We start from the raw sequence: 23,604 nt of genomic DNA, 5'->3' as shown, positions 1-23,604 counted from the left end.
TTACTTATTAATTGAATGACTTTTGGTCTTGTGGCTAGATATAAGGCTGCAGATTCCGAGGTCCTCGGTTCAGGCCCCAAATCGGTCCGATAAAAAGCTAATGAGTGTCGCTATCAAAATCAGTAACAGCCCGGAAGATGGACATTTGTACACCCCCATACCTAGGAAATCACGTATAGTGGTCACGGGTGGGGGGATAGAGAGTGCACCTTATGGAGTGTTCCGTACAAATTTGCACATTATAATAATCCTGCGTTGATTGAATTGACTGGTCTTCTTTGAAATTCGTCAACGTAGCTAAAATCGGTCCAGAGGATTGATAGTAAAGATGAAACTTAAAACCGTTTCAGAAAAGAAAACCCTGACCCGAGAATTACTGGCGAAAAGACTCAGCGCTTGTATTCGTATTTTTCTTCAGGTTTCAATATAATGAAGAAATTCCAAACTATTTTATTCAGTAATTGAAATCGTATACATTTTCCAAAGAGTAACTCTTTTGACTCGACTCTGCAGTCGAGTTACAGGAGTAACAAGTTATGAGTATCACAATTGTTAGAGACTAACCCTAGCCTCCATACGGTGATACGTCATAGGATATTATAATCATTAATAATATCACATATTATAAACATATACAATTATTATTGTAATTAATTGATCAATAATTTGTACAACTTTAATTAATATTATTTTATATGGAATAACATTTAATACTGGCATGTAACACTATTTCTTATTTTAAAAATGATTGAGCTGTCATAAGGAAAACAATTGGATGGTTGTGAGGGATTGTAAAGAAATATAGAGAGATTGGAGCATCATTGTAAAACATAATTTTATTATGCCATCCCGAACTACTGAAATTACACAATGTTGATTAAAATTGCTTCCCTGGATTTGTTTACAAACTGACTTTGTTAGTTATGTACAAGTAGCGTACAATCCATATGAATAAAAAATAAACATCGGTAAGGTTAGAGCGCGTGAATCTCAATCGATGCTTGCGGGTTCAAACGCTGGCTCCACCTCTCTAATTTTCCTGTACATAATTTATGTTTATAATTCATCTCGTGCTCAACATGAAAGAAAACATCGGGATATCTGCATGTGTCTAATTTCGATGAAATTTTGCCGCATGTGAACACAGACCCGCATTGGAGAAGCGTGGTGGAGCCCAAAAGTTTTCCTCAAAGAGAGAAGAGGCCTTAGCCCAACAGTATGACATTTAAAGGCTACTTTGCCTTTTTATGTTTGAACACTAAGCGTTCCTACACTAATCATTCCATTGTGACGAGAATTCGGTGAGTTATTCTGCATAACCCAAGAAGGTACTTAGTCCAAAAGAACAAGAATTTTTCTTTTCTTTGTCCTTCAATGAATTCTTCGTAGACCTTTATTATCTTTTCCACATTTTATTTATTTTAAACTGAATACTCTTTTTTATTTTACAATCCAGTTATTAATTATTTAACAGCGGTATCTTTAAATATATATTAATTGCTATTTGTTCCTAAAGCCGAGCTGGCTTCGTGGTAGAACGCCTGTGTCAGATTAAGTAAGAAATAAATAAATAATTAGACAATTACAAACAAGGCTTACACTATGCATTGTATGTTTTAATCAATTCTGTAATAATAATAATTTAATTTAAGTTATTTTTGAATTGTTTTGATAACATTGATATTAAATAAGAGGGTACTTTGACTTTTCTGTTCAATATTGTGAGTCACGTGATTTGTAGTGAGGCTTATATAAGTGATGGAAGCTCCGTACAGAGCACTTCGACTTTTACTTTTCACTTGGATCCTGGACCAGCAAGCTGCTGCTAACATTTAAGGTACGATATAATTTTGTGATATAGTATAATTGTTATTGCTTGTTAAATTATTGATGAATATATGAATTGTGTTTTTGCAATTATCAATATACAAAGTTAGTATTACATAGACAAAGTTAGTATAATTATATTTAACTAACATGACTGTATTTTTGGATATTGAAAAAGAGCAACTACTGAGTTTCTTGCCGGTTCTTCTCGGTAGAATCTACATTCCGAACCGGTGGTAGCTTTACTTTAAATAGTTGGTTAAATGACGATTCAAAAGTGCTTGTCAAAGCCTACTTGAATAAAGTATATTTTGATTAAGGTAATTGGTTTTATTGTAATTATTAAATGAAAAAAAATATAACACGTGCATCTTAACCGATGATTTCGGGATCAAACCCAGGCAGGCACCACTGAATTTTCATGTGCTTAATTTGTGTTTATAATTCATCTCGTGCTCGGCGGTGAAGGAAAACATCGTGAGGAAACCTGCATGTGCAGCAGCGTTTTGGAATATGCTCCAAACGTTCTCCTCAAAGGGATAGGAGGCCTTAGCCCAGCAGTGGGAAATTTACAGACTGTTAATGTTGTTCCTAAATAAAGTAAAACATCCCTTTAAAGAATAAATATATAGAATAAATATTAGAAAACTTGGTGATACTATATGGGCACTGTTCAAGCCCGTCTGAGTAGGTACCACCCATTCGTCAAACATTTTACCGCCAATTAGCAATATTTAGTATTGTCGTGTTTCGTTAAGATGGGTGAGTAAGAATACTTACAATTGTTGTGTTCCAGTTTGAAGTGTAAGTGAGCCAGTGCAACTACAGGCACAATCAAATAACATCTTAGTTCCTAAGCTTAGTAGTGCTCTGATGATACGATAACGATTAATATTTCTTACAGTATCAAAGTATATGGTTAGTATCCCCGTCTGGGTAGGTACCACCCACACATCAGATATTCTACCGCCAAACAGCAGTACTCGGTATGGTTGTGTTCTGGTTTGAAGAGTCAGTGAGCCAGTGTAACTAAAAGCACAAGGGACGTAACATCTTAGTTCCCAAAGTTAGTGGCGCATTGGTGATGTAAGGAGTGGTTAAAATTTCTTACAACGCCATTGTCTATGGGCAGTAGTGACCACTTACCATCAGATGGCCCATTTGCTAGTCCGCCTACCGATATTATAAAAAAAAATATGGCCAGTTGTGACAAATACAAGAAACATAGATAATAGTTTTCTCCGTAAGCTGGTAAGGGAGGCTATCAACAAGAAGCTATAACAATAATAAAACTATCACTTACTCAACAGAAGTAAAACCCTATTACGACGAGTACGTTCATAATAATAAATGCTAATACGAATAATTAATTAATTGAACTCACGTGCTATTCAATGCACGTTGATAGCACTTAGTTAGTACCAACCATGCATTACATATTCAATCGCGAAACAGGAATAACATTAGTGACATTAATGATGATCTTGTCTCAATCTCTGGAGTAAACGATACGGACTTAACATTAACTCTAACAAATCTCAGGCTATTCTAATCGGTAGCTCTGGCATGATCACTTTTCAACTTACCATCAGTAGAATACAACGGCTACAGAATACCATACTGTTCCACCGTCAAAGACCTTGGTGTCTATTTAGATCAGTCATTATCGTGGTCAGTACAAATTGAAGAGGTCAGTAGGAAATTATTTGCTACACTGAGTTCATTACGACGTCTCCAATCTGTTCTTCCAATTCCTAACAAAATGATGCTAGCAAACTGTCTCCTCTTATCCGTTCTAGATTATGCAGATGCCAGTTATCCTGATCTGACTGAGGACCAACTTGACAAGCTTGAGCTACTTCAAAATATTGCTATCCGGTTCATATTTTGCCTGCGAAAGTATGACCATGTCTCGGAATATCGTTCAAGGCTCAAGTGGCTTCCTATACGTCTTCGCCGGAACCTGCATATTCTTTCTCTTCTGTGCAGTACTCCATTCAACTCTAACTTTCCTTCCTATTTAAAGGTACAGTTTGAATTTCTAGGAGGCTCTTCCTTATTAAGACCGTCGCGGAACCTTATGCTTAAAATGCCTGTACATAAAACAAAATTTTTCAAAAACTCCTTCACTGTAAAAGCCGTAAAGTTATGGAATGCACTTCGGGAAAATATAAAAATATCAGAATCGATCAATATATTTAAAAAATCTATTAAAAATTACTATCTAAATAATGATTTAGACGACTTCACTTAATTTCCATGTACTGTTTTTCTCAAGCATATTATATATATAGGCATTTTTTAGTATATAATAGTAATATTTATCATTTTTTATATTTGTATTAAGTATGAGTATTAGTTTGTAACATTTGTATGTAAGTTTATTGGCTGCACCACCTACCCAGTTTAAGTTCAATGAATCTCTCTTCGTTTGGGTTGTCTGGAAGAGATGGCTAATTAGCCATAAGGCCGCCCAATGTACAACACATTAAATTTATACTATTTTAATTTTAAGATTTTGTATTTTTGTTTATGGTGTACAATAAAGAATAAATAAATAAATAAATAAATAATTATTATTGTTGTGTATGTGTTAAATTATAAGTAAATAAGTGTCATTACAGGCACCCATGTCCCTAAGAGCTCCATTTAGAGGATTTACACTTCAAGACGGTTAATATCTAATCGTGTCTACGGGTGGTACTTTAAAAGTAACTCAAAAATTATTAAATCAGAATCGGAATTACTAAACCAACAACTCTACAAAGTTTCTCTTCTCAATCTGATTGAAAACGCACGAATTCCGTCACAATAAACTTGACAAATGAAATTTCCACTTGAAATTTCTTCGAAATCTAATTAAAAATATATGCACGAGCATTGTATTCATTTGTTAATTGAAGGTAAGCCCGATTGCGGTCGAATATCGCACGACAAACGTTCATGTCAAACCACAGCACAATGAGGTAATTGTACCGTAAATTTGGCGGTTTTCATGATTATCTGATTTCAATTTGGCTTTACAGTTCCATAGTTATGCAACATTCGGCTATGGGTAAACTTTTAAAACATGTGCTGAGCTATGGTGGGGGTTATTTCAAAGGTCATGAGACAAAGGTCAGAGTTTATTATATTTGGAAATAGAAAATAATATACGGTTGGTAAGTTTGAGACCGATACAGTGTGCTTGAATGAAATTGACGTATACATATAATTGGTACTCACAATTAAGACCGATTTTGATCATTTTTATTTTTTAACGAACCTACTCCTCAATAGGAGAGAAGGCTTTAGCCCAGCAGTGGGACGTTTACAGGCTTTTACTTTTATGAAAAACTTAGAAATTTTGAAGATCATCATCTCCAATTTCGTTTTGGTTCACTGAACCATGTGATGTGCGCAAAGGCAAAAATAGAAGTCAAAATCACGACATCCTTAACTCAAGCAGACCCTTACAATTGATTTTGATGAAACGCTTTAGAATATTATATAAACGTAAATATATGGTATTGATTTTGAATATAATATTTCTATCCTATCAAGAAGCATTCAATCAATAAAATATAATTTAACTTAAAACAAAGGAATCAATTGCAATCTTGTGTAATTTTATATATACGACGTGTTTATTGATTTGTTATTCTTTCGAGCAGAAGAAGAGCAATCGACGTGCCTTGCAAAGTGATACGTCATGTTTACAAGAAAAATACTACCACCAACTGAGCCAAAAGCTAAAAATACCGATAGCTTAGTTTTTTCCATCGTTCATTTTATGTTTGCCTGAATTTTTTTATTTCAAAGTACCATCACAGTCTATATTTTAGGACTTTATTGTACACGTAACGAAATGTTATAATATTTGAATTTCGAATACAAAAATATTTGGACTAAATGTTGAGTTCATAAATGTTTGACGTGACGTATAGCTACGTCACTCATAGCGTTGGGACTTATTTGGTTATACTAGTGCTTCAATGTAAAGTAAATCTACCCACTTTTAAAAAAAATAGGGTAAAATGTCTTACTGTCAATTGTTGCTACTATCTTAAAAAATAAACTGAATTATCTATATTTAAACTGATTTCTTCGCACACCTAATATGTATGGTAAGTATTATTTATAAGTTAACCAGTAAGTTTCGTTAAGTGAATGTTATTTTGGAACAATAACCATTTTAATGCACCGATTATTTAAAAAAAAAACCCAGCTTATATCAGAATTCGGGACGTCCAGCGTGCTCTAATTTATAAATGGTGATCATAAATTTACCAGTTCACAGCACGTTTATCATTGCATTAAAATATAAGCTTAATATCGAAAGGTTGCCAAATAATTAATACATTTCTCAGTACAAGTCGTGGACATAGACAAATTATCTGTGACTTTAATTTAAATCACGTAAATTGATGTTAAATAACTTCTTGTTATGACATTTTTTATATGTAAACTTGAAAACAAACGATTGGAATTTTTTTGTATGAATTTCTTCATTCATTTAAATAACACAGGAATTTTTTGATGGTGTTTGCGTTGTTAGTGAGGAAGACTGAGCAACTTTTGATTTGAAAATTGTAGGAGTGAAGTCTAATTTTGATTTTCGTCGAAACTATCTATTTATATTGTAGACTACCGCTCCGGCTTCGCACGGGTGCAATGCTGATAATAAATATACTACAGAATCTCATTATAGACAAAGTTCATAGATTTTTTGTCATTCGACAATACAAACCGATATGTCCCTGCGTTTTTGTCGCAAAAAAAATTATTTATTTACGATATCATATTAGATACCTCTAAAATTATCACTGTTTCATTAAATTCATTATATGGTGAGTTTCATTCACTATATGGTGCATCTACTATACATGTAAACCTGCCTCTTGAATCACTCTATATGTTAAAAAAAAAAAAAACGCATCAAAATCCGTTGTATAATTTTAAAGATCTAAGCATACACAGGGATAGACAGACAGTTACACAGACAGACAGTATTTACTGACTTTGTTTTATATAATGTAATGATGATATATACTCGTATCACAATTTAATTGAAAAATTATAATACGTGAAATAGAATTTTATTTAAATTGTAACCCTTTGTCTAGCGCGCGAGAGTGTGGGATTAGGTATAATTAAAGGATATAAGGAAGGAGAAGGAGAAAAATAAAGATAGAATGTGTACAAAATATACGTTATAAATACATTATGTTAAATGACATAAATATTCATAGTTAACGTTCATGCTGCCAATGATTGAAACACATAACGTCAAAATGAAAAATCAATGACGCGTTTATTGACATTCTTTTGTTTTTTTTTTTTCTAAAAGGTCAAGGTATCTTTCATATTAGTCTATTTTTTGTATCTTTCGAATTATTTTATCTCATACTTTAACTAGCGGTGAACCACCGTCGAATTTCGATCGCCTATTGGTCAAAATTCGACAATTGGTTATAAATAATCAATAAATAATATGCCATTACCAGACATGCCTTATCCTCAGCTTTTTCTACAAACGAAATCGACATTCTCTATATGAATTTGTCTAGGCTCGTTCAGACATACAATTTCATCAAAATAAGTCCAGTTTTTACGGAATTCTAGAAAAAGAAGCAACTTATATATGTTTTAATCAAGTCGTTATTTTGCTTTTTCCAATTGGACAGTATTTCTTAAATGACAAAGAATATTTGACTTGTGACTATCGTATAGATCAAAATTCCTAAGACATCCATAATGGGAATCAGGTGTCCGTAATAGCGCTCACGCCATTACCTCCTTTGTTATTTGAGACTAAAGTAATCTCAGAAACAGATATACTTAGGACATTAGGTAATTCAATAATGGTAATGGCCGTAATCCTGACGTCACTTACATATTATCAGACGGCATAAGCTACAAGTGAAGCGAATAGCGAAACTTCAAGTAAAAAATGGTTGTTATAGACATTCGCATTTTTCGTTATAAAAAGTAGCCCTCATAGATCAGATCAGAAATTGTCTCGAAGTTTTTACGTTGATCCTTTGCTCCACGATTGAATGAATAACATAAGGTCTTCTACCTTAAAAAATGTCTCAACGCATACCTAATGATACCAATGATAATAATGATGAAATGAAATAAAATGAATTAGACCACAGCAGCCATTCTCAAGGCATACTAGTTAACTGAGCATGAGATACAATAAAAAAACGCAATAGCCCTGGATAGGCACGTACTTGTGGGCACAATCCAGGGCGTTTTTTTGGAATTTGAGATTTTAAGTTTTCAAGGAATGAGATTGACTGTTATTAGTATGAATTCTTCCAAGCATAGGAAAGAGCGAAAAGCCGTCGGTCTTGTGTTTAAACTGACCATATTATGATAGCAAAGCACCTAGGCCACAACCAAAATTTGTTGAAGGGAACACTGACAGCGTCACACTGGCGGCCGACTGTAAATTCTTTCCACACAGTTTACAAACGGTGCCGAAATCAAATAGTAAATTATGCTTAATGGAATCACTTATTAGAATTTCCAATAGTGTTGGTCTCTTATGCTGACCTGGTTTAATTTCAACATTGGCATCATATGTATTAGTATTTACATCATGTTAAATACACGTGCCTCATTGTCCTGCTGACAGATATTTAGGAAAAACAACTCAATACAAAAGCATCGTGCTATATTTTAAAATGATTTTTTTTTTTATTTTTGACATCCTTATTTTGTTTTCTCAACTTAGACGTGCCAACCCTAAAGTAGATTTATTTGGCCCAAGCCTAAAGCCACCATTAAGCATAATCATAGTTTCGCCCAGTCATTATATAATTCCGAGAAATTCGGTACAAAAAGAACATTCATAAAAAAACTAATAAATCTATGAATCAGAAAGTGTAATTTCGTAAACCAATAGAAACTTGAACAAACAAGCGTTATCTGATCCAGTGAGGTGGAACTAAAAAAATGTTGTTCGGTTTGCGACAAAAGGCTCTTTAGGGTACCGTTGTCGTGTATATTATTTTTATAGTTTGCGGACGGATATTTCATGATAAGTGATCCCGCCTATAGACAATGGCGCTGTCTGAAGTAATAACCAATTCTTACATCGTCAATTCACCACTAACTTTGGGAATTTATTTATCTCCCTTTTGCTACTATATTTGGTGGTAGAACATATGATTGTACCCAGACGGTCTTGCACAAAGCCCTACCACCAATTTAAATAAAAATCCTCTGTATTCTATCGTTGCTAATTTTTTTTAAATTTATTTTATATAAGTAATAGATTAAAACCGTATCACTGCTCAGGTAAAGCCTCCTCTTGGGGGCTTGGAGTTTTTTTGTCAAGCCGTTTCATTACAGGTTTGTGGATACCCATTTGGTACAATTTCATCAGACACATATCGGTACTCCTGAGTTTCCAAGATCAGTGGCGTATCAGCGTAAGCAATGGTTAATATATCTCACAGAGCCAATGTCCATTAGTGATGAAAACTCACTATCGAGTGATCTTTGGTTATTTCACCTGAATATTAGAGAACTGCTTCCGTTTTTTCCGATACGAAGAAAATCTAAATGTACCTGGTGCGTAAACTTTGACATTTAAAACGAGTGCAGTATCCGTTTGCAAACTTGCTCCCCTAACCGTATTGATTGTGTTCTAGAGTCGTGTATTGTACAAGCCTTGTCTTTGAAAGCAATACAAATATTAAATTAATTCGAATTATCTTTTACGTAACAGTGTATCCTTGTGTGTGTGCTTCTAAAATCAAACAATGTAATTTTGATTTAAATGATCACTACTACTCATTCTTGAACAATCTTTTAGGTTTTTGTTCTATTTTTAAAAACAAAAAATCGTAATAAATCTGAATAAAGATTTTAAAGCGATCTTGTGCCTCCAAAGAGATCGAGTGCGCATCGCTGGTTTGTGTGTATCAGGTATTTCGATTTGTCGGCACCAATGAATCCCTCATATCCCATCTTCATAAATGAAATGCTTTAATTTAATTAATTATATATATATATTTATGTAAAATATATTTACTTGGTGGTAGGGCTTTATGCAAGCCCGTCTGGGCAGGTACCACCCACACATCAGATACTCTACCGCCAAAAAACAGTGCTCAGTATTGTTGTGTTCCGGTTTTAAGGGTGAGTGAGCCAGTGTAACAGGCACAGGGGACATAACATATTTGTTCCCGAGGTTGGTGGCGCATTGGCAATGTAAGGTATGGTTAATATTTCTTACAGCAACATTGTCTATGGGAGGTGGTGACCACATACCACCAGGTGGCCCATATCCTCAAGGCCATACTGAGACGTATGTTGTGTTGGCAAATGAATATTTATACTTCGTTCGTAACATATATTATTATTATTATTACGTTGATTATTTATAAAAATACTATAATTAATTGTTTTTCTTTAATTAAAAAATATTTCATTAACTATCAATTTTAGTGTTTCACTTCACCAGGCATACAGGATGCCCTAAGGGACGGGACTAATTAAAACTCGGTACCTACATACAAATCTTATTGGTGAGCGATTGTAACTACTAAATTCCTGGCTAGCTATTTCCAAATCAGTGATCGCTCTAAATTTATTGTATTGTGTTTTTTAAAACCTACTAAAATAAGCAATTTGATCTCGATATAGATATAAATATTCCCTTGACATATGATGCGCTTTAAATACGTCAATAATATTAAACTGCTACTTAAAATTTCTCAAAATCATAAAATACATTCATAAAGGCCTAATAAACGAATAAACTCACTTACCTTAACATAATACATCGATGAAATTAAATTCGTTAATGTAATTTTTTACAAAATCATAACAATCAAATATAAAAGGGCTAATAAACGCATAACCTCACATATCTGCTGTGTCGGTTATAAGTAAAGCCTCACGTTAAATATTGAGAATATTGACGATCACTCAGCCTGAGTACATACGTCTTTATAAAAACATTTTAGTCTATTTTCACGTGTGCGCCGTAAACATGCTTTGTGCGCTGTGAAACAGTTGCATATCAAAACGTCTAGTACGTATTATTATTTTAAGCGCTTAAAGTGCTGTGTTTTCTTGTGTGGACCAATCCGTTTATACTATTTTACTCAAGCAAATAATCCTTTTGCCTCACGAATAATTCAAACAGCACTTCGTTCCTGCTAACTTTTATACAAACAATTAATTTAGATTTAATTTTTTCGAGTTGATACAAGTGGATTTATATCGAAGTGCGCTTGTTTGAATTTAGATGAACATCTATAATAAATATTATAATAATATGCTTGATTTTTTTTTTAATAATTCGACCGTGGTGTGCTGAAATGTACTAACCCACAGATTGTGAATAAAAAGTTTTAAGATTTTAACCATTTTTATAGTGACAGTGACCCTTTTAAATTATATATGTATATAACTATAATTAGAAACATTTCATATTAAAAAAAAAACGTATTAATGATTTTCTTTTCACGGCACAATTAATCTCTGGAAAATATCTCAAAAAATGCCTACTCGCTTCGAATGGAACTCTGCGACATGCATGTCCACTGGCTGGAGCAAGAGTAAGTTTTAAAACTCCTCGAGGAGAGACGAGACCAATATGAAAATATAGGCGGGTTGTTACTTTATTTACTTTTTATAAACTATAATATAAAGTTTTTTCGTTTAAACAAAAAAATCATAAGAATCTTTTAGCAATGAAATTGACCAAAGTTGAAAAGAATTGTCAATTTCATCAATAAATATCTTCCCCACGGTTCTGTTCGCATTAACCTTCAAGGCCTTGGGCTAACTTTACGTCAATTTTCATTACAATATTTTAGGAATATTTTATGCTGTTTTGGTGGTTGAAAATTATTAGAATATATTTCAGTTTGGTTCCATTTCTTGTTTGCCTTCTTAATATACTTTTGAATTGAAGTTGTGTAGTAAGCACTCACCATTTTTGTGTCCGTAGTAACCCGTGCCAGAGGACGAGCCGCTTCCAGTGGACCCTTGCTGAGGCCTGCCCTCGTCTTCCTCGAGAGGCAAAGATGGCTCCATATTGGTGGCACTAGCACATCACTACACTACACAACACGACCACCTGTTATCTGGAAAAGAAAAGGGAGTTTTAGTACTCATAGTGCTATTTTATATTTTCTATATATTTCTATTTATGCGTCTATATAGACTGTTGGCCACTAAATACACGCACACTAGCAAAGTAGTTTGACGTTTGGGGAATGTCAAACATAGCTGTCACACAAAGCAAGATATTATTAGTTGGTTAATAAAGTTATTATTCATAAAAATTAAAAGACAATCTTTTTTAAAATATATATTCGAGAGCTGAATTAAATAGTGGTTTTGGTATAGGTGATACTAACACAGCTTTTTATTATTTTCGAAATCGAGTAACATATTTATATTAAAAAAAAATGAGGTTCATAACTTAATCACCAAACTAAGTATGGTTACGCTAACATACTAATTCCAAGTTATAATACGTTATACTATTTAAGTATGATAGATAGTTAAGCTAGTACAAGAGGTACAGCTTAAGTTTCAAACGTGTAACTTAAGTTAAGCTTTGGTGTATATAAGTACACTGGCTCACTCAAATTTCATCCTGACCGAGAGCTACATGAATCTTTGTTGCTTAAACTTGGGATATTCATTGAATGTCTAGCTATTTTCACCTGCACTAAACACTGTTGTAGGTAACAGATAACTATCTAAAAGTTTTTTTATAAAAGGACCATTGCGTCCATTCATTAGTTCAAACTTAATAAATAATAATACTAGAATGACTTTTACCTTACTCTAATAGTCATAAACATAAAAAAAAACATTTAAGTACATAATATTTTAAATTAACATGGTTAATTTTATTACTATGAGTATTTAAAACGGGATATTTACCATGTTTTTTATTTTTATCATTTATCTTGTTAACGAGAACAAGACATTCGTAGATAATGTCGAAATATCGAGCTCCAACAAATAAAAATAAAAAACATGGTAAATATCCCGTTTCAAATACTTATAGTAGTTTAAATACATACTACGTAGGTATTTTATTATTATATGTTGATAAGTAATAATTATATATATTATATTAATAATATTTCATCTAGGTTTATCTAGATTTATTTATTTAGATTATCTCAATTCAATCGAAAAATAAAGAATTTCATTTGTGCTCAATTCTAATCATATGGTTTATCTTATTAATTATTATTTATTATATAATAGTTTAAATAATGTATTGTATTTCTTATTTTTAATTATTATGCTTATGTTTAATTCATATTTTCAATAATTACGTTGTCTAATATGATAGTGCATGGTGAGACTACCTGTAAGTAGTAGAACTTTTGCCTTGATTATTTTGAAATGTAATTTTTTTTTTTTTATTTTGGATGTGATATTGTATCTACTGTTGGTTGTCCTAATGAAAATAAAATAAAATAAAATAGATGACTCTCTTAAGAGTTAATAAAGAGACATAATTATTTTAATGCAAAGCTTAACGTGCTGCCAAAGGCAAGGAAGCCACAAAAGGCAAAATACTACCAAGTTTCAACATATGGGTAGCTACCGAAATAGTTATCAACAGAAAGAGCACGAACCCCGGTCTCAGAAGACTCCAGGGTCCACTGCCTTATAACACAGTCACTAGAGGAACGAGGCAGACATATGATCAAAAACGCGCTTTTTAGGTCATATAAGTATGTGGACTGACAAGAGTCACCTGCTGGTTAATGGTCACCACTGCTATTGGTTATTGGTAGAATAAGAAATATTAATCTCTTCTTTTTTATTTTATACTATCCGGGTGGACATATGACCCCACTCCACCTGATGGTAAGTGGAAGTGGAATTCAAACGCGAAGACGACTAGTACAGTCAGCAAGAATGAGCTGCATCAGTCGCCCTCGCCATGCCTCGTTGAAGGCATCCAGGTTATAAGAATTATTTATTCATATTACCAATGTACCACTAACGTACACTACTACCTAATTTTGCGTTAGAATAACTGATGAGTGGGTGGTATGTACCCCAACGAAGTCCTCCCGCCAAGAATTGTATGTGTGTGAACCAAGCAGTAACCAGCTATGATAATCATTGCACCAAACAGTTCTATATATATTTTTCGAGGATTACACATTAAATAGCTCGCATTTTTTACATATATATAAAACTAGCTAACCGTCCCGACTTCCCCCGTATACAATGAGAGTAAAATTAGGATAAATGATTATACAATTTTTGTATTAAATAACAAACAAAGAATTTTTTTCTCTTTTTATTAGTTGAAATTAAGGTCTTTTTTCTACTATAATAGGCACGTATTAAACATTCAAATCTTCCTCTTGAATCACTCTATTTATTGATGAAGACCGCATCAAAATCCGTTGCTTAGTTCGAAAGATCTAAGCGTACAGACAGCGGGAAGCGACTTCGTTTTATACAGAACAGAAATAGCCTTGACCGTAATGTTAATATGCTTGGAGGTAGAATAATAAATCAAGGGTAAATCCTAGCCAAGCGCAATATTAAGATTTATGTGAGGAACACTAGGCATTTAGAAACAGTGTTAACATCCTGCAGTAATAAAACTATTATTATCTTCCTTTATACAGTAACAGCCTGTAAATTTATCAATGCTGGTGTAAGGCATCTCCCTTCGAGAAGGTTTTTGGAACACATTCCACCACGCTGCTCCAATGCGGGTTGGTGGATACACAAACACATGCTTTACAATGCGATAAAAAATAACTAAAAAAATTCAGCCTGTAACCTCATTTTAAAGGAAGAGGTTAGGAAAATATTCTAATAATTGAATTGGTGGATAGACATGTGGGAGATTTTCATCCGATATATGCTAATTTCCTCACGATGATTAACAGCTGATCCCGAAATGAACAAAGAGAAATTAAGGGCAATAAACAGGTTTAACAGGAATGTGAAATCGATTTGGTCTTAGAGTTCTAACCAATGAACAATTTGGCTCAAGTAACTAAACTTTTATTAAATATATAAGGCGTTGATTATCAATATACATAAATAATACCTTATTTTATTATAAAATTAAATATTGCGCTATCTGCCTATGATTTTCGATATAGTCTACATTGCGGTGGTAACTACAATTTAATCTTGTAAAATGTCGATTCAAATGTTTTTTTTAAGCGCCTGCTTAAATAAAATGAATTTCGATTTTATTTATATTTTTGTAATAAAATAATTACAAAAAAAAGTAAAATATATATCACCAATATAAAAAAATAAACAAATAATTCGAAATTCAAAATCAGAAATATAGTATTATTACAAAAAAGACACTAGTTTTCTAAATCATACCATACAATAGTACTCATTACCTGTATCTAAAGCTGTTGTTGACTTAAACTAGCTAAGATTCATTCGAAAAAACACCATAATTAAAACACAGATTAAAAAAACAATTTCGATTCACAAATTCGAACCGTCGCAACTAGTAAATTGAAGCGCGGGTGTTTTAAATTTCGAAGCAGCGTTCTAATATTAAAACGGTTGTTTTCGACGCAGCTTGCAATAAACTGAGCACTCTGTGTGGAGCGCCACTATTTTTACAGATGTTCTAAAAGTAGGCCAGGAGCTGAATATATATATATATACCTATATACGAGTATGTATCTAATTTAATCTTTTATTAATTTTTGTTATTATTATTAATAATTGGACAATAATAAAATAAGATAATTTGGTGTATTTTTTACATGACTGCACCAACGCGAGTTCCTTTATTCCACTAGAACTTTTGAATGCCTGAACATTGTTGAATGTATGGAGTATCGATGCAATACTTACACCATTTCGAGTTACACTGACTATAAACTCATTCAAGTTTTTATTTTTATTTTGTACATAATAAGTTATATTTCCAGTATCAGTTATTCTTTCAACAGTCGTTAATAACGCGTAGTAATAAATTACCTAAAAATAACACGTTGCTAATTAAATTTTAATCTCACACGCGTTTGCCCTGTAATTTATACTCGAAGTATTTTAATTATTACATTCATATTAAAATGAAATTATTCTAACACGGAATAATTACGGTAATTAGTATGTGTAATAATGTTTTAATGAGTCAATAATTATGTTAAATTAAATTTCCTTCGAAATCTGAAACAAATTTCAAAAAATGCTCCAGGTATACGTTTTATTGAATAAATTTGCGTATTTTTTTTTTTATTAGAAAAAAAACTGTAATTAAAACTAATAAGAATTAATTTTACATCACCAGCTCTCTGTCTTTTCCGATTCTGGCAAAGTTCCCGCGACAATTTTGACTTTTCAAGTGAAAAAGCGCGTTTTATAACATTTCATTTTAGTAGAAATTAAAAAAAAACATAACACATTTTGTTTTGTAAAATTTATTGTGTCATTATATCAAATATACATAGAAATATCTACAAGGAAAGTATCGGTTTAGTTAAAAATGTTAATGTTTGGCTGTAAAGTTTGTGCCGTGCGCTCTAACAATCTTCATGCTTTAGAAAAAAATGCTTTTATTTAATGTTTAATTATTTAAAAATTGAAATGTTTGCTTGTATTATTTTCACATAAGTTTTTTTTTTGTAATTTTAACTATAAGTTAGGCGCATTTTTTTCTTTACAATAAATAGATTTATTTTTCGCGGTTTTATCCATGTATGAGGAGGGAGGGCATTTCAATACCTCTGACAACGTAAAAGATGTGAAAGGTTAACAAAAAAAAGAAATAAAAAATCTTTTATATTTATAATATTAGTAGTACGATAGATTTTATAAATATTTTTCATGCATTATGTTTAAACACCAAGTCCTAGCAAATACGCTCTCCGGATACGTTTAAATATTTGTCTTTCAGATACACTTCATGACAATTTAATTATAAACATATTCTTAAAAAAAAATATATATATATTATTATATTAAAATTTTCATGAAATGTCCTTTAGTTAAAAACAAAACTGCAGATATATATAAAAGAAAAACATTATTAAATACTGTTACGGTACGTACGTACGTAATTTGTTTAATTTTGCATTTCCTTTAAAAAAAAATTATTTCAATAATAACTATTGATTTTTTGCTCGCTGCTTCTATTGATTGCTCGTGCTACTAAAAGAAATCTATGTTTATATATAATATACATTTTTATATTATATACATACTATAATATTCTAAATATCTTACAGGCAACTCTTACGATTGAACAGTCCAAAACACAAATATGGTACACAAATATGGTGGACAAACATGGTACCTACTTTTCTATTTAAATATATACGTTGAATTGCATGACAATAAATAAAAAAAACTTCTATAAACACCATGACTGTAATGGTACAAATTGAATGTGAAAATATTTAGCAGTTTTTGCATGATACACGTCCAAAAAAACAACGAAATTTTTGTCGAATCATCAAGTAATGTTTCAAGTTATACCCTTATTTCGACCGGCGGTGTACGAACGATTCATATAAGGGAACAGATTGAAGTGAACCAAACGTAGCTTCTATTTTAGTCAGAAGTTTTAAGTGTTCTTAGTTTTATAATGACTATACATTATTGACTGCCTCGTTGGTCTAGTGGCTATATATAAGGCTACTGATCCCGAGTCCCGAGTTTCTGGGTTCAAGACCCAGAACGAGCCGATGGAAATTTATCGGGTTTTCCTGTCGAAAAATTCTCAGTAACAGTCTGGAGTCCATAAGTTGGAAGCACACTTATTGCCTCGGAAGGCACATAAATGCCGTTAGTCCTACGCCTGAATACTTTCTAATGGTTTTGGATTTGCGGTTCCATAAAAATATGCACCTGTGTTGCCACACACATTTTTGCACTATAATATGTCCTGGGTAGCGACCTGGTCTTCCATGAGATTGAAAGCTGTGACCAAAATCGTTCAGAACGACGTCATCACCATCATACCTTATTTTATATTAAAGTAGCGATTGGAGATGACCCAGAGGATTTAAGATTATAAAGAAAATTGGCCATAAGTGTAGGAGCACTTAGTGGTAAGGCTCTGTGCAATCCCGTCTGGATAAATATGAGCATCTATTCTACCGTCAAGCTGCAATACTCAGTATTCTTGTATTCTGGAGTAAAACGCGAGTGAGTCAGTATAACTACAGGCACAAGGAACATAACATCTCAGTTCCTAAGGTTGATGATTAATATTTCGTAGAGTACCAATCTCTATGGACAGTGATGACTATTTAATATCAGGTGCCCATTTGCCCCCTATGATATATATGACGCGTTCTTGATCATATGACTATCTCGTTGCTTTCGAGGCTATCTTGTAAGGAAGTGGACCTATTACTGCTCCACCTAGATAAAAAAAACACTCTCAACAGGACGATAATACTCAGAGCTAACGACGTTTCCCGAATTCCGAGGCGTGAGTTTACTGCGCTTTACTAAACAAAATATATATTGTGCATAATACGGACTTAATGCTAAAAGCTATCTTTACCAGACAATCTTAGGAAATGTAGGAAATAAATTTTCTATGTGCACAAAAGATAAATGGTTTTACAAAAAAACTGTTCAGGCATAGTCCCATACGGAAATACGTACATACATATTTATATATATGAAATCACACACCAGTGAAAAGGCCGTAATGGCCAGTTTCGAGTTCAAACTCAGACAAGCACTACTAAATTTGTATGTGCTTAATTTGTGCTTATAATTCATTTGATCCGGGAAAGAAAACATCGTCAGGAAACCTTGATTTGACGGATGCGAATCAGTTACGTGTATTTACCACGCGTTAAAGGAGCGTGGTGGATTACGCTCCTACCTTTTCCTCACTATAATTTACTTTCTATTGCTATCTATTGATAGATTGATATTTTTAATCTATCCAAATTTCCAAGCCAATGTCCGTTTCGACGTGTGTTTGTAAATCTATTTCATTAAATACATACGGTACTCTGTCTAGCTTCATTTTTCCCATTCCCATTTTGACGTCGATCCATCAATATCGTTTTGGCGCTTTTAAAAAAAGCTCTTGGCTGTTGTTGTGATATCACATAGACTATTTAATTTTTCAGTCCCAGTAGTATGTATTTTATAAAAACAAAGTAACAGACTGCAAATTTTCCACTGACAAATTTAAGCACATGAAAATTCAATGGTGCTTACTTGGAGCCCAAAATCATCGGCAACGATTAACGAGCTCCGACTACAACGCCTGACAGATATGTAATTGTATAGTATCTGATCGAGATATTTTATAGTCAAAGGCGAATATACATCGACTACTTTAATTTTGAAACAAAATGAACAAAACTATCTTAATGTCATCTTCAAATAAATAGTTTGAAAATCATTTTTGAAACATTGGCAAGTGACTCTCAAATCTGACCTGTCAAACCTGATGGTAAGATATCAGAACCAGCCATTGGTGCCGCAGGAATGTGAACCATTCCTTACATTGTCAAAGCGCCGCCCATCTTGAGAATGATGACGTTAGGTCTCTTGTGTCTCTGTGAGTTATTAGGGTTCTTGCACAAAGCCTAACCACCAAAATAGGCGCACAATAATTACCTTTTAATCATAATTTCGAAATATATTAAAAAGTACATTTGGGTGCAACGATAAGCTCAAGAGATGGTGCTGTACGCATTTAAATCGAACTATAAAAAATATGTTCAGTTATATTAATATGTATATATAAAACTTATATTGATTAGTATTAAATATTTATTGCTTTACACCAAGCACTAAAACAGAAATTGAGCTGGGCCGGCCATGTAGCGAGATGCACAGACCAGCGATGGACTCTCAAGAGTACGAAATGGTCCGGCCAAACAAAACAAGGAAAAAGAATCGTGGGCAGACCACAAAAACGGTGGAGGGACGATATAGAAGAAACGACTGGGAAAGACTGGATAAAATCAGCACAGAATAGGAAAAAATGGAAAGAATTGCAGGAGGCTTATATCCTACGAAGGGGTTCCTGTAGAATAGTTTAAAAAAAAAACATTAGAATTCATCACAAAACAACACTAACATTGATTTAAGAAACAAAAAAAAAATTATAAAACATGGTAACACTATAGGAAATAAAAAAAGGCTTTATTATTATTATTTTATTAAATATTAAGGGTAATGATTTAATAAAATAATTAATTATTCGTGTCGTAGGGTACATTGGGTGTAAGGTACAACAATAAATTTTAAAATTATTAACACTTTCGTTAAACGGAAATGAGTTCGATGGGAATCTGTTAATTTTCTTGTGTTAAAATACATTTTGGGCAATGTAACTTTAGATGTTACGATACTTTTATTTCAATTAAATTATTTGTACGGCTTTTATTTGTGCTTGCGCCAATTATATATTTTTTATAATTTGAATGTTTAGAACATTTTACACTTTTTTAATAAACAGAGGGGGTGGAGTAGGCTAACTGTAGTCAGGCTGAAATGAGTCTGACTATGATTTAACATGATTGAAAGTGATTATCACAGTCCATGTACATCTACAATACCGGAGGACTAGCCAGTACGCAACGGGTGCTTTGGGAATTAAGTTTGAAGTTTCTTTAAAAATTCTACAATTCATATAGATACAAAAAAGCTATTTGCTTTTTATATTTAAAAAAAAAACAATTTACTTAATAAAATTTTGCCCTGGATATGTCACGTAGGTCAGCTCTAAAAAAGGATTTTCCTATATTCTTCAACTAACGTGGTTAAATAGGGGATGGAAGTGTGTTTATAAATACCTTATATGTGATATTAGAAATATGAAAGGTCGGAAATATCGGTATTAAGACTTCCGTTAACGAGTTAAACCATTTTTCAAACTCATCCAGTAAGAAGGTGAAATTTAAGATGAACGTTTGTACGGAAGTCCGTCGCTCTTGGAAGTAAATATGGAATTTGATCTTAGACTTTTTCAAAAATGGTTTAAATAGGGGATGAAAAATTATATAAATGTAAAAAATTTTTTTTTAATTCCCAGGACATATATAAATTGTTCTTTAGGCAACGGTACCAAAAAAAAACTCCTGTTTAATGTTTCCGATGGGAAAACCCTTTGGGTACACGGCTACTATTACGGCATAAATTATTACTCGATGCATCGTTACAATAATCATATTATATCTAATTCAAATTATTAATACTCACTTGGTGGTAGGGCTTTGTGCAAGCCCGTCTGTGTAGGTACCATCCACTCATCATATATTCTATCACCAAGCAGTAACTTTGTATTGTTGTGTTACCCTTTGAAACATGAGTGAGCCAGTGTAACTACAGGCACAAAGGACACAACATTTAAGTCCCCAACATTTGCGGTACATTGCTTATGTAAGAAATTGTTAAAATTTCGTGCAACGGTACTGTCTATACGCAGTTGTGACCACATTCCGTCGATGGTCCATTGAACTATCCGCCTACCGATGAAATAAAAAACCCATATCATAAGTAATAAATAAATTATTTACGTAATACTATTTTCAATGAGCCGAGACAGCCCAGTGGTTAGAACGCGTGCATCTTAACCGATGATTTCGGGTTCAAGCCCAGGCAAGCACCACTGAATTTCATGTGCTTAATTTGTGTTTATAATTCATCTCGTGCTCGGCGGTGAAGGAAAACATCGTGAGGAAACCTGCATGTAATTTCAATGAAATTCTGCCACATGTGTATTCAACCAATTGGAGCGCGTGGTGGAATATGCTCCAAACCTTCTCCTCAAAGGGAGAGGAGGCCTTAGCCCAGCAGTGGGAAATTTACAGGCTGTTAATGTATGTAATGTTATGTAAAATAGACGTAACAATATATTTTTTGCTGACTTTACCCATATCCGCACGCACACTAAGGCACCTTATAAGCAAGAGCGTCCACACATGCACAGTTAAAATGAAACGTTAAACGCGCCAACATGATAAAATAGATCTATATCTGATATCTACTAGAGACAATAAAATATAATAGTAGTTTATATCTAAGTTATCTCAGTAAAACATAAACTAGATTTAAAAGCCACCGTTAAATACATATATTCTAGATCATCTCCATTTAATAACCCTTAGTAGCACACGGTTCTTAAATCCCCATGAAGATGTACTATTTCAAAGCCGACACGTTCCAGTTAAGTACTTGTCAAAATTCAACATAAAACTATCAAAATGGCGGCTGGAATAACAAACGTAGCATGATGAACTACCGGTAGTAATGGGTTATGAAATATTTACAAAACCAGAATAACTATGGGGTTTTTTTTGGGCGCACTTTTTCCTCATTTTATTAATAAAATAGAGTTTCCTAAGAGAAACTTTTCTCTTTTGTAAAGTCAAAGATTATTCTATACTTCGTCAGTTTGTGGGAGGAGAACATATGCAGGTTTCCTCACGATGTTTTTGTATCAGGGTAGTGTAAGAACTCATCACATATTCGACTCTATAAAGCGCGATCTTCAAATGGAACTGTGCCGAATGTACAAGAGAAATTTTAAAATGCTTCCTGAATTGAAACCTTTACATTTTCTAGAAAATATAAATGTACTCATAAACTGATAGTACGCGCTGTGTGTGCATGCATATTTTTTTTCATTCGTCCAAGGCCGACGATAAAAATTTTGACGGATTCGATGTTTGACTTTGACCGTCAAAATTATGGTGAAAAACAAAATATTCTTTAAAATTTTGCATGCATGTTCATATTGCTTATATTATGAATGAGTAACTTGGTGTAGTCTGTGACTCAGTTGTTAATAAATATATATATATATATATATATATATATATAAATATTAATTAAACTTATTTATTACTACGATAACATTATCAAACCGAAAAAAAAATAAATGATAGTTTCGATTATATTACAATGGGTAGTAGGGATTTATGCAATTCCGTCTGGATAGGTACCACCCATTCATCGGATATTCTACCGCCAAACTGTAATACTTAGTATTCTTGTGTTTCAGTTTGAAGGGCAAGTGAGCCAGTGTCGCTACAGGGACAAGGGACATAAAATCTTAGCTCCCAAGGCCAGTGGCGCTAAGAATGTTTAATATTTATACTTGGTTGGTATTTATAATGGTTAATATATATACTTTAAGAAAAAGATTAACAAATATGTTGCAACTTGTTTTGCTGACGGTAAAAAAATATTTTCCGCTCCGCAGCTCCACCGTAGTCGAATACAATAAACATGTGGATATCCAGGGCGGAAATACGAAATGGGGGTAAAGGCCTTAACTTTAACCGTTGTAGCGATAAAGTAACCTTTATAGGATGCCTCTAAATTTTTAAACGTTTCGACCGGCATACACAGATTTTGAGAAAATTGTACAGTCAACAAAAAAATAATTGTTTTTTATTTTTTTTTATTCTACTGAAATACGATGTGTAGTCTATTCCAATCGAAGTATGAATAAAGATAAACAAACCTTAGATTTACGTATTTCATGCGATTTGATAATAACTCAGCTATATTGTGCACTACTGAGAGTTTATGATTAATATATCTTTATTTATAATTATTATTTATTTACTATTACATTTAACTATTTATATATACTTCCAAAATTCCGACAATTCAACAGTTTCGTCGACGTTCAAAACGCAATTTTTTCGAAAATCCATAGTGACTATCGTAGACTAATCAAGCTCTCGACCAATGATATCGCGTCAATTTGCTGTCAAATATTGTTTATTCGGCTCTTCTCCTCTTATGGTTGGAATAGAGTATATCTTGTTTGCCGACTTTGTAAGAAGACAGCATATC

General features: G+C 32.9%; 1 protein-coding gene across 3 annotated transcripts in view; it reads right to left on the bottom strand.

The window, feature by feature from the left end:
* The window catches only part of LOC113396475 (KH domain-containing, RNA-binding, signal transduction-associated protein 2-like), a 278,222-nt gene that overhangs the window by 150,097 nt on the left and 104,521 nt on the right, over positions 1-23,604 (bottom strand). For 2 of the 3 annotated variants that reach the window (XM_026634416.2, XM_064218903.1), the window contains exon 2: positions 11,769-11,921. In XM_026634416.2, coding sequence (XP_026490201.1) covers positions 11,769-11,871 — 103 coding nt within the window. In that variant the 5' untranslated portion in view covers positions 11,872-11,921. Of the gene's footprint in view, positions 1-11,768; positions 11,922-15,197; positions 15,390-23,604 lie in introns of those variants that run through there. The other variant, XM_026634413.2, reaches the window with a different exon arrangement.

The sequence above is a fragment of the Vanessa tameamea genome, chromosome 25, assembly GCF_037043105.1.
Source record: "Vanessa tameamea isolate UH-Manoa-2023 chromosome 25, ilVanTame1 primary haplotype, whole genome shotgun sequence".
NCBI classification, from domain to species: Eukaryota; Metazoa; Arthropoda; class Insecta; order Lepidoptera; family Nymphalidae; genus Vanessa; species Vanessa tameamea.
Note: the sequence above shows the minus strand (reverse complement) of the source record. Positions and strands in the feature narration are given on the sequence as shown.